Source organism: Orbicella faveolata, unplaced genomic scaffold (assembly GCF_042242905.1).
Source record: "Orbicella faveolata isolate gen_17 unplaced genomic scaffold, um_ofav_v1 contig_13, whole genome shotgun sequence".
NCBI lineage: Eukaryota > Metazoa > Cnidaria > Anthozoa > Scleractinia > Merulinidae > Orbicella > Orbicella faveolata.
Genome location: NW_028301540.1, coordinates 5065388 through 5077025, shown reverse-complemented (window position 1 = coordinate 5077025; position 11638 = coordinate 5065388). Strand labels below are relative to the sequence as shown.

The 11638-nt window shown below is 37.5% G+C and overlaps 1 protein-coding gene across 6 annotated transcripts in view; it reads left to right on the top strand.

The window, feature by feature from the left end:
- LOC110039882 (putative ATP-dependent RNA helicase DDX46) overlaps positions 1 to 11638 on the top strand; it is a 31922-nt gene that overhangs the window by 7138 nt on the left and 13146 nt on the right. The window contains exons 2-19 of one of the 6 annotated variants that reach the window (XM_089284199.1): positions 415 to 548; positions 1089 to 1152; positions 1774 to 2250; positions 3072 to 3141; positions 3790 to 3846; positions 4162 to 4211; positions 4619 to 4778; positions 5477 to 5519; positions 6243 to 6292; positions 6871 to 6927; positions 7204 to 7299; positions 7735 to 7782; positions 8291 to 8365; positions 8549 to 8645; positions 8744 to 8864; positions 9664 to 9737; positions 10412 to 10513; positions 11362 to 11483. In XM_089284199.1, coding sequence (XP_089140325.1) covers positions 1136 to 1152; positions 1774 to 2250; positions 3072 to 3141; positions 3790 to 3846; positions 4162 to 4211; positions 4619 to 4778; positions 5477 to 5519; positions 6243 to 6292; positions 6871 to 6927; positions 7204 to 7299; positions 7735 to 7782; positions 8291 to 8365; positions 8549 to 8645; positions 8744 to 8864; positions 9664 to 9737; positions 10412 to 10513; positions 11362 to 11483 — 1716 coding nt within the window. In that variant the 5' untranslated portion in view covers positions 415 to 548; positions 1089 to 1135. The other 5 variants (XM_089284200.1, XM_089284203.1, XM_089284202.1 and 2 more) reach the window with 5 other exon arrangements.

Sequence of the window (11638 nt, the reverse complement as noted above, 5' to 3'; positions counted from 1 at the left end):
TTTCAACATTCTGAGTCTATTTCTCATTATCTTTTACCAGCTGGTATCTGATAGTTAGTCATTTGTCTGATAACAGCATACACATATATCACTTGTCAAGAAGTTGGTTGTAAGTTGGACCCCTATTAAACGGTCCCCTCAAGGAAATAGACTGTGGCCGCTTAAAAGGGGTTGGCTGCTTAATAGGGTTAGAAACAATAGAAAAGCTATCCTTGGAACTTTGATTGTTGGCCGCCTAAAAGGGTTGGCCGTTTAATAGGGGTTCAACTGTAGTTATAACATAAGTGGATGATGTAAAAATGACATGAAATTCAGGGCTTGAACAAACCTTGAATTCCAGCTTGACCTCCGGACAAGCAGCTCTCAAATTTTCCTTGTCCTGGGGCAAGTCTTAGTTTGCTCTTATTGATTTAGTTGGCAGACGTCTTGCCTGGGCCCTTGCCCATTGGACAAGTGAGAATGGAAAATAACTTGCCTGGCTGGAGAGTCTATTTGTCCCAGATGACTGGACAACACTTTTTTTGAGCCCTGGAAAGATTTTCTGTGGGGTGAGATCATCAGACCATGTTGGGAAGTATTTAGACAGCATGATTCAGACTCCAAACTGGTGAATCTCATGAGAAAAGTTTTATACTCAGTCTGGTGGTACTGTATGACTGAAAAATATTTCATCTTTGTTTAGCTTGGTATGTAAATCACTATCAGTTTGTTTTAGGTAGCCTACAGAACAGGCGGATCAGCGGGAAAGCGCAACGCTCATGTATCACTTTGATCCGCTAATTTGCCTATTCTGGAGGCTATTTGTTAGGTGACAGTCTGCCTAGCAGTATACTAATATTATCAGGATAAACGAGGTGTTAACATTCTGAATGGGACTAAAATTTGGTCCCTGTGACTTGTCCCACAAACTCAAACTTGTTTGAACTGAAGGGACAATTTCTTGTGACTTGTACCTCAAACTCTTTGTGTGAAATGTTCATGGGACAAGGTACAGAGACTTGTCCCCAGGACTTGTCTCCTCATTTGTTCCGACCTTTATTATTTGAGCAAAATCAAATTTGTCATGGCTGAAACCTTTTTTTTTGCAGGGAAACTCAGAAAAGGAGAACCATACTTGGTCAGACACTTTGTGACGATGGGTAGAGACACGAAGTGAGTGAAACATACGTGCTACTTGGTTAAACTGTTAATGGGACTATGTCCAGGGTCCTGCTAAAAAAAAATTCTAACAAAATCTCATAGCACCCAAGAAAACTTACATTTATATTAGTCAATGAGTATAATTTTTCATGTTGTTATCATAAGATATGTAGTTGTGTGTCGGAATGTAGATTCGTTGGTACGTAGGTTACATTATAATGCTAAGAACTGAATATTTAAGGAGAGTCACCACTCTATGGCATCTCTGTTTTTGATCCCTTCATTCTGGAAACATTGTTTTAGTAAAATTTCCGTGTTTGGTTTAGTACATTTGTTATATTAATAACTATCCTAGGGCTGTTGATGTTTGTTGTTATGTTTGTTCTAACAAACTATGTTAGGGGCATTTATGTCTGATCAATAAACGAGATCCCTCTTCTTATACAGCTGGTGTTTTCTTACTTGTACTAAGTTAGAAATTATTTTATTTTCATTTCACTACAGAGTGATTAGATAACAAATAAAGGTATTTTTTAATATTGCATGAACTAATATAAAATTTCTGTATATAAGGTTAAACAATATTCATGAATGTTTATTAGATTAAATAAAGTTTATGATTTCTTTAAAAAGGTCACGTAAGAAGAGATCTCGGTCCAGATCAGGAAGTCGAGACAGGACCCGGCGCTCTAGAAGTCGTGAAAGATATAAAGAGCGAAAGAGATCTCGGAGCAAGAGCCAGGAAAAGACGAGAGATAAAACAACTCGCAAACCAAGAGAACGAGAACGAGAGCGAGAACGAGATCGAGAACGAGAAAAAAAGCGAAAGAGATCAGAGAGTAGTTCATCTCATAGTGTATCGTCAAGTAAGAGTCGGAGTCGTAGCCCTGGTCAAAAAAAGAAGGATAAAGACACTCAGCGAAAGCATCGATCTCGTAGCAGAAGCAATGAAAAGAAGACAAAGAAAGAGAGACCTCGCAGTAAGGAAAGAGACAAAGATCGTGACAAAGATAGAAAAAGACGATCAAAAAGCCGCAATCGATCAAGTTCTCCTGGTTCACGATCAAAAAGTAAAAGTCCAGATAAGGAGCAAAAGAAATCCAAAAGCAGGTTAGTGAAAGAGAAACACTACCAGATTAAACCAGTATACAATCCAGGTTAAAGGAGCTACATCACTGCGGTTGAAAAGTTTTGCCTAAATTTTTCAAATTCGTCTTTTGTAATTCATGTTAATCTTCTCCATCCTCAACCAACCTTGTTCCTTTTTGGTTTATTATTACCTCTTTAGTGTTTTTCTATCTTAAGTAGTTAACTATTATTTTCAGGTTTCCCTCACTGAAAAGGTACTTTTGTACATGGCCAGAATAACCCAAAAAACCCTGACTGAGCTTCTATAAGGCAGCAACCTGTATTTACCAGAAAATACTTCAAATACCAGGGAAAATATTTCAGTTTTTATATAGGGTAGTTGTAAATAAATGTAACTAATACCTTTTGAAGTGATAGCATTCTTCTGGTTTGCGAGAGGTTTTCAAGAATGCTAATTTGACAGTGAAGCTGAGTTATTGTCCAAGAATATGACATGTACAATGACTCCAACCAAAATCACAAGCAGTAACCTTAAGACCATTGTTCGTTATGATAAAGACAGACTATCGTTATTTTGTTTGGATAACTATAATTGTTCTTGGTCTTCAGGGCTGTCACTGAGGGCGGTAACCGGTAACACTTGTTACGGCTGAGTATGTTTGATGGGTCCTTAATGTTACGGTTGAAATTGTCTTTTGTTGATACAATTCCCCCACAAAGTAACAAGTTTGTTACAAGTGTGTGGAGATCAACTATGCAGCAGGTCACTCAAAATTTAATGACAGTCCAGGACTTATATTCTTAGTGGTTTTACATTGTTGTTTTTTTATATGTTGTGTAAGCCGAGACAAGAGAAAGCGAGATGAAGGTGACAGCTCAGATCGGACCAAGGAAAGCAAGAAATCCAAGGAGGTGCTGAGTTTATTACTCTCACTAGCCCAACTTGTGTCTCTCTATTCACCAGCAAATGTTCAGGACTACAGATTGATGCATAAGAAACCATGGAGCAGTTCTTCAAACATTGCCAATCGGCTGTCCATGTTATTTAACATACAACATAAAGTAAAATTCATTTAACTTTAAAAAATGCCAAATAATTAAATCAGGGCCAAGAAACATCATCTCACTGATGAAATGCATAGAATGTACTTGTTGTGCCAAGTCATTTTGTGCTGCGTGAGCTCTTTAGAGAAATCTTTGTCTGTATATAATGGCAAGGTAGTCTTAAGGTTATTTCGAGTGTTCTGATTGTTTCTTTGTTGGTCAGGATTTTTCAAAAAGCAGAAAAATTCATAATTTAATGCCATATAATAAACTACTTACTAACCTAGCTTGCTCAAGCCATACTGGGGAATATTGGTCCTTGGTCGTTATTGTATGGACCTAGCTGCTTTCAGTCCATACCATCCAGACTTTGTGCCTATATTCCCCAGTACGGCCTCGCATTTGGTTAGTAAGAGGTTAATATTTTTGCTGTACATAAGATTTTTTTTGCATGTCCAAAATTCAGGATTTTGGTCAATGTTTTCTTCACCCTCACTGTTCATTTTCCTTTTTCAGTCAAAGAAAGATGTGACAAGTTCAAGTGTCGATGTAAAGCCTAATGAGGATGACAAGGTATATTGTAAGGATTGACGGCTGTCATTATTGTGGTTCATTTATCGAATCATAAAGTCTACTAATCCTGAAGAGCAGGTGTTTTATTTTGGCCAATGTTTGTTGTCATTTAGGCTAGCAACAGGTGTGAAAAATGCAGCATGTTGCAATTTTAGGGGGTATGTTCACTTGTTTCCAGCCACTTTAATTAATGGACCTGTGTTTGTGTAGCTGATTGATATTACACTTTTTTCTGATTTTGCATGTTACAAAACCTGCTGTGCAAAACAAAGCTGGCTAGTTTAGAAAATGCTGATAAGTAGTATTTTGTTGTAGGATGCGGAACAAAAACGATTGGAAGAAGAGATGCAGAAGAGAAGAGAAAGGTATGATACAACAACAAAATCTTTATTTTCTCAATATAGGTATACACATTATGGTATTTTTAGTTTATTTATTAAATATATTTAGTATGAAATGATAAATTTCTTTGTTACAAATCCAAAATTCTTATCCATGCCACACACACAAAACTTAAAATTTAATATTTAAACCACATATATATTTAGCAACTGAGGTGGCCTCCACTACAAGCTTGGTGGTTTTTTGGAGGTCTCCTTGAGCACTGCCTGTTTGTTGGTTATTGTATATGTTTTTTTATTTATTTTAGTTATTTGGAACATGACTCTCATCATCAAGGGAAATTTATAAATCCTGTCGACTGATGTCAATCCACATTTTTTACTCCATTTTTTGCACAACTGTGAAATTTCGATTGTTTGTAACATATTAGAATAGAGGCATGGAGAGCCCAACGTAAAAAAGAACAGGAAGAGAAACAAAAGAGTGAAGAAACTGTAAGCGAGGACCAGCAAAAGAAGAAGAAGGCCTGGAGTCTGGAGGATGATGATGATGATGACGAGGAAGATGAAGTACAAGGGGTCAAGGAAGAGGTGTTGTTAACAAAAAATAATGCCTAGTTAATAATGGTAATAGGACTGAGTGGAGTCCAATTCGGTCTGTAATCAAATGAGTGATTAACAAAATCGGACGACCACGAAGCGGGAGTCCGATTTGTTAATCACGAGTGTGATTACAGACTGAATTGGACGACACATTGTCCTGTTACCAATTAATCATAACCATTACAATTTCCAACAAAAGTAAAAGTTTCATTTGAATAAGCGCTTTTAATAGTCATTTTTAAATATCATAATTAAAAATATGCCTTGTGAAGAATAGCTTGCAAAATAGCAGTTAAGTTTCTTTCAAAACAGTCACCAGAGACTAAACCTCCAGAGTTTTACAAAGTCAGTCTCTTGAATTGATTACTATAGTGATTGTAATCAATGCTGTGATTGGTGGATTTAGTGGAGAGGACTTAAAATGATTGGTTCATGTAACTGCCCGATTACAGGTGTCCGATTACTGCCAACAGTCCGATTACACTCTTCGATTACAACTTTGAAGATTAATTAGAGCAAAATACAGCAGTTTATGCACCAATCACATTTGAGGAAATTGTAATTGTTATGATTAGATCGTTAATCGTGTGATAAATCATTATGGCCATCTTCTGATGAAACTTGGAGCTTGGATTGTTATTGATCTTTACAAAGTAATTTATTGATATTTTAATCTTTACATACAGCAGGATGCTGAGGATGAGCCAAAACTTAAGAAAGCCATAAATAGTAAGTAAGGGTTGATGTATTTCTATTACAACAGATATCCTCAAAGCTGGGCAAATGTCTATAATTATAGTGATACTGACAACAGTAGCAGTATTTGGAGAAAAACATCAGCATTGTTACCTCAGTCACTTTATGTCTGAAATACCGGGTGCCTCTTATATTTAAAGTATCCATGATTTATGTGCAAGTTTGTTTTGTGCTGTGGCTTCCTTCAACTGCAATAAAAAAGGCCACCGTATGTGACTGAGAGATTGTTTGGGAAAGTGAGAACTTTTCCTTCCTTTAAAAGATTGATATGTCTGCAGACCACACCATTTCCAGGAAAAAAAACAAAACAAGTAAACAAATGAAAATGGAAAACCTTCAAAAGCAAGATATTGAGAGGGAAAATTGGATAGTGTCTCAATACAGTTGCACCTTGTGTCTTTATGTAACAAGAGATACGCTTTTCTTTTTTCCTGAAACTGTCTTAGGCTTAATGGCAGGGATTATCACTTTTAACACACTATCCTAGCAAGTCACATTCTCATCCCCGAAGATCATACTCCTTTTGGTCAGCGCCAAGAATCGCGACCTCTGGGGCTGGTCCAACACCAGAAGTTGATGTCCGGCCAGAGGTTGCATTTCTCGGTGCTGACCAAAAGGAGCGTGGCCTCTGGGGACGAAAATGGGCAAGCCACTGACTGGGTGTTACTTGGTTTGATTTCTGAACTTCTGTTGCAGATAAAAAAGATAATACAAGTGTTGCTAATGGAAAAGTTAAAGAGGAGCCGGTATGTGTTTAAATTTGTATTTTAATTTACTTATTTCTTTTTTGTTATCAAGAGCTAACCACTGTCAAGTCTGTGATATTTTAGCTAACCTGAGTGCTATTTAGGCTACCTGTAGTGACATTTTGTCATTTTGTGTTTTGGACCTGAGTTTGAAACTAGCATCCTCCTAGGTTTTTTTCCCCATGGTCTTTTTTTCCTTTTGTTGGATAAACATATGTTACCAGTAACATAAAGAATAATTAACTTGCTCTTTCAAAATTTTCATGTCTAAGATGGATGACTTGAGGAGAAATATTGAGCAGTAGTTGCATTGAGACCTGATGACCACAGTCTTACATGACCACTTTAAAGGAAAGCCTTTTCTATAAGATTGAATTACAAGTCGAGAGTAACATTTGATACTGACAGCCTGAAACACTCAACTTGCTTATTTGGAGGTCCAGCACACTAACTTCTAAGCCATAGCCAATTGAAAATTTAAATTTTACAGTTCTTGAACTCAATGGTCACAGCTAAGTCGAACATTTTATTTGTAAAACGAGTTAAGTATGAATGGTGCTTGGTGTTCTTTTGTGCAGCAGGAAGATGATGATACTGACCCACTGGATGCTTTTATGGCTGATGTGAACAAAGAGGTAAAATATCTAAATGAATATGTTAGACTCCGCCAATTCTATCTTGGTTAGTTTGAATTCCCTATTATTTCTAACTCAGAACCGTTTTCCTTGGATTTACCCTTCAGTCATTTACTATCAGCTATTTCAAACTCCTGCTATTTCAAACTATTTTTCGATTCTCCTGAGAGTTTGAAATAAAGGGGTTCAACTGTACATTAAAGCTTTTGTTTGATCAGCATTTTTTCATTGAAAAAAAAAAAAAAAGATTGGTCACCTTTTAATATCATTCAACAGGTGAAGAAAGTAAATGCGCTGGATCAGAAGAAGAGAGTCGGCAAAGCTGGGAAGGCAACAGTGATACATCATGTCGTCACCAAAACCAAAAAGAGGGTAAGATACAAACTGTAGTTTCATCTGTAGATTTAAAATTAAGAAGTTCCACCTTGAAGAACAGAATAAAGATTACTATCTGAAATTACTAAGCTTTCATGAGGATTGTCACAAACCAGGGTCTAATTCAGTGAACAGAAAGCTTAACGTAGATCGACCACTTTGTTCAGTGTAATAATCAAAGTACTGCTCAGTAGGTCACATGTTGAAAGGCCATGCACGCACTTTAGGTTTCTGTGGTACACAGTTTTAAAAATAGGAACAAGGCTGTGCTCTAGAAGCACGTGGGTGTCACCAGTGACTAACTTTTTACCTTTGGGTGACTGGAAAAACTTACTTCTCTTGAAATCATACAAGCTCAAGTGCTGGGCACCCAGGATTTCATGGTTAGGAACCTTTGGGTTAGTGCATTGAGTCTTCTTATATTTTTTTCAGGATCCAACCAAAGGTGAATTGATGGAAAATGATCAAGATGCAATGGAGGTCAGCACCATAAGAGACTAACATTTATAATGATTAGATGTATTTTTGCATAATCAAAAATTGATTGTTTATGGCTGTTGAATTGACCATTTTCCCCATACTAATGACAGAAAAGTGTTCTCAGTTAATAACTGGACATGCAGGTCAAAAAGAGTGAATTGTGAATAGTTCAGGACAAAAAAAGGGGCAGATTACTTTCAGTAAACCCTTTTGCTTAGACATTTCTGACATGTAAGAGGTCCAAAACCTGAGTCTAAAACTTACAACAGTTATAGGCCAGAAATTACTGGCATTTCAATTAAATATATTTCTTGTAAATGCCTTGCAAAGTTGCAAAAGGGTCAACATTAGAGGCTAATATCACCCAGTTATGCTTCCTTTCAGCAGTACTCAATATTGTGTAAGTTATACTACTTTCAACCCATGCATCACCTTGCTACAAAAGTATTGTTCCCCAGAAACCAAGTGCAGAGAAATTTGACAAGTGTATTTTTTCTTTTTCTGTTAGTATTCGTCAGAGGAAGATGTGGAAGAGGAGACAATCGAGTCAACTTATGCACACTTTAAAACCAAGAAGAAGAAGGTGGAAATTTAGTGTTGCTGTTTTAAGTAATAATTCTCAAACCAATAAGTTACTAAAGAGTGTGATGAACATCTTATTGAAAGAGTTCGAAGAATGTAATGGCTAGGACTAGCAAAAAAACAGTTCTGCTGGATTTCGTATCCATTGTTTTATTGTTCTTTTATTACTGTTTTATTTTATTAGGATCTTCAAGCAGTTGACCATGAGAAAGTGTACTATTCTACATTTAGAAAGGATTTCTATGTTGAAGTCCCAGAACTGGCCAGAATGACCCCAGAAGGTACTTTATAAACCCAGTAAGATGTTATAAATTTTATATGTTGTTCCATTAAGATTTGTGAACACAGTCTTCACAGAAAGTGCCTTTCTTGTTTCCAGAGGTTGAAGAATTGCGAGGAAAACTGGAGAACATTCGAGTTCGTGGGAAAGATTGTCCAAAACCTGTCAAAACATGGGCCCAGACAGGAGTCAGCTTAAAAATTCTAGATGTTCTCAAAAAGTGAGTTTGTGTTACTTAAACTGTTGTTTTCACTGTGTTTCTTCATGTGTTCTCCTTTCTCTGTTTACCAAAAGAAATAATAATCTTTAAGCTTACGTTAACACTAATTTAGGGTGAAAGGTAGGTAGAAAATTGTGGGTTTCAGAAACTTTTGATCTGGTCTTGAATTTCTGGGAATGATGAGTCACAATGTCTTGTTTTTGCAAGTTTCTTTCTGCCTCTCTTGTTTATGCCTCAGTCTCACATTTTCAAACAAGGGTCATCACCCCTGTACGTTAACAAAAATAATGATAATGTAACATGTAATGGACTGGCATTCCATTCAGAGGGAGAGACAATACTTCAATCACTTCTTGTCACAGAAGCAGGTTAATGATCACTTGTGTGGCCCACTTTTCTGTCTGTGCCAGATTTTATCTTTTCTTTTTATAGGAACTTATCCCAGTTTCTGTGACATGAAGTGACTAGGAATATTTCTACTCCCCCCTGGATGGGATGCTAGTCCATCACAGGTTATCCCCCAGCATTAAATTCGCCGGTGCCCATTTATACACCTGGGTGGAGAGAGGCACTGTGAGTGTAAAGTGTCTTGCCAAAGAACACAACACAATGTCCCCGGCCAGGGCTTGAACCCAGACTGCTCAATCTAGAGTCAAACACTCTGACCGTTAGGCCTCTGTATCTCCACAAAGGAACTGTAATTGACAACCATCTTAATGCAAATTGTTGGTTGGTCTTTTCAGTTTAGGGAGTGAAGTACTCACAGCATAGCACATGCTCTAATTTCTCTTATTTACAGGAATGGTTATGAGAAACCCACACCGATTCAAGCCCAGGCGATACCAACCATCATGAGTGGCAGAGATATGATAGGTAAGATTTTAATCTCGATAATAAACGTGTTTTTCAACACGAATTATTTTTTGGGATTTTTTTATTCTGTGGAAAAGATCAAACTGGTTTTAAAAAAAGTATGGCTGAAAAGTTCTGGAATTTTGTGTCCAAACATTTGTACAAAACCTGTTCCAAGAATGAAAATTATTGCCATAAGATTCCAATAACAAGCTCCCTTCCCTTCTGAATATAAGGAAATCAGGAAAGCTTTTTTAACAAAAAGCTACAAGATGGTAATTTTTTGGGAATTTAGAGGGTCCAACATAGGTTTGGCTGGATGTAGGAAAAGAGTGAAAATGTGGGATGACAGAAATTTTAACAGTGGGATGCGGAATAAAAATACTTCAGGAGGAACAAGATTGTTCATTTTGACAGGCGGGATGCAGCATAGGTTTAAAATTGACGGTGGGATGCAGGATGAAAAACAGAAAATTGCAGGTTACAGACGTTACGCTGAGAACTGTGACTCTAACCAAGGGGGATCGAGATACACTGTAAACATTCTGACTGGGGCTGGATTGAGCCAAAATCAGTGGTGAGATGCCGGATTGAACAAGCCTGATGGACCCTCAATTTACAGGTTTAATAATTCTGGAAACAACAGTCTCATTTTGTCCACATCTTGAAGCATTCAAATGTGTCACCTTTTGCAGGAATTGCCAAGACAGGCAGCGGCAAGACATTAGCATTTCTTCTTCCCATGTACCGCCATGTTCTGGATCAGCCTGATCTTGACAGGGAGGATGGACCAATAGGTAACAAAATCATTTCAGTCTTGAGCTCAAAATCTTAATTCTCCTTACTGATTGCTGTACATTTTTTCAATGTTAGTTTTGAGAGTTTGGGGGTACATCAGGACAATATTTCATAGTTTACTGCGTTCTTTCATATTGTTCTTAATATTCTGGGTGAAACACATATTGAAAGAGGTGAGCCACGTAACGGCTAGAACATGACCAGTGGCAGATCCAGACTTTGAGCTAAGGGTAGTTGTTTTGGTTGTTTTACTAGCCCAGCCGGCTTTCTTCAGTCATTTCTTCTTTTTTCACTCAAAATAAGGGGGGGGGGGGGATGTTCCCGGACCCCTCCCCTAGATCCGCCACTGATGACTGCATGCCTTTTATAGGGGCTTGGAAGCCTCTAATTAATTTTAAGAAGAAAGATCGTGGAGGAATTAAGGGATTTATCTTACATATTGCAGTAATTGAGGAGGCTAGGCCATGCGATTTTAAACAGTTTCAGAGAAGATGAACTGGTCATAAAATTTCAGCACAATAACGGCTTAAAAACTGAAGAAAATATCAACAGAAAGCCAGAGAAGCCAAAAGAGGCAGGGAATGGGCAAATGTGGGGAAGATACGAAGTTAAAAACCGATTGCATTTGGGCAAACGTGATAAACGTTGGGCGAACATATTTCAAGTTGATCTCAACTTGCATGGATGTATGATTTTGTAATGCTCAGAAATCTGATTTTACCCCAACGGGCCTGTTACTCTGCCAGTTTGAAATTTAGAGCTCATTACTATCAAAACTAAACAGAAGTACCTAAATTACCGCAACTTAGCCCCTTTGACTTTTGCTACCTGTTCATTGAACTTGCAGGCATTATAATGACACCAACAAGAGAGCTTGCTCTTCAAATCTACCGCGAATGTAAGAAGTTTTGCAAGCCGCTTAATCTGCGAGTTGTCTGTGTTTATGGTGGCACAGGAATCAGTGAGCAGGTGAGTGGTGATCTTGCATCAGAAAATGTTTCTCAATGTTTCTAAGGCCCCATTAGTGGTGGGCGGGTCTGAGTATCCAATATCCTGTTAGTTTTTGGCGTAAACTACATTCCGTATTCTGTTAATTCCAATTGCAAAAATGAACGATTTTCCAG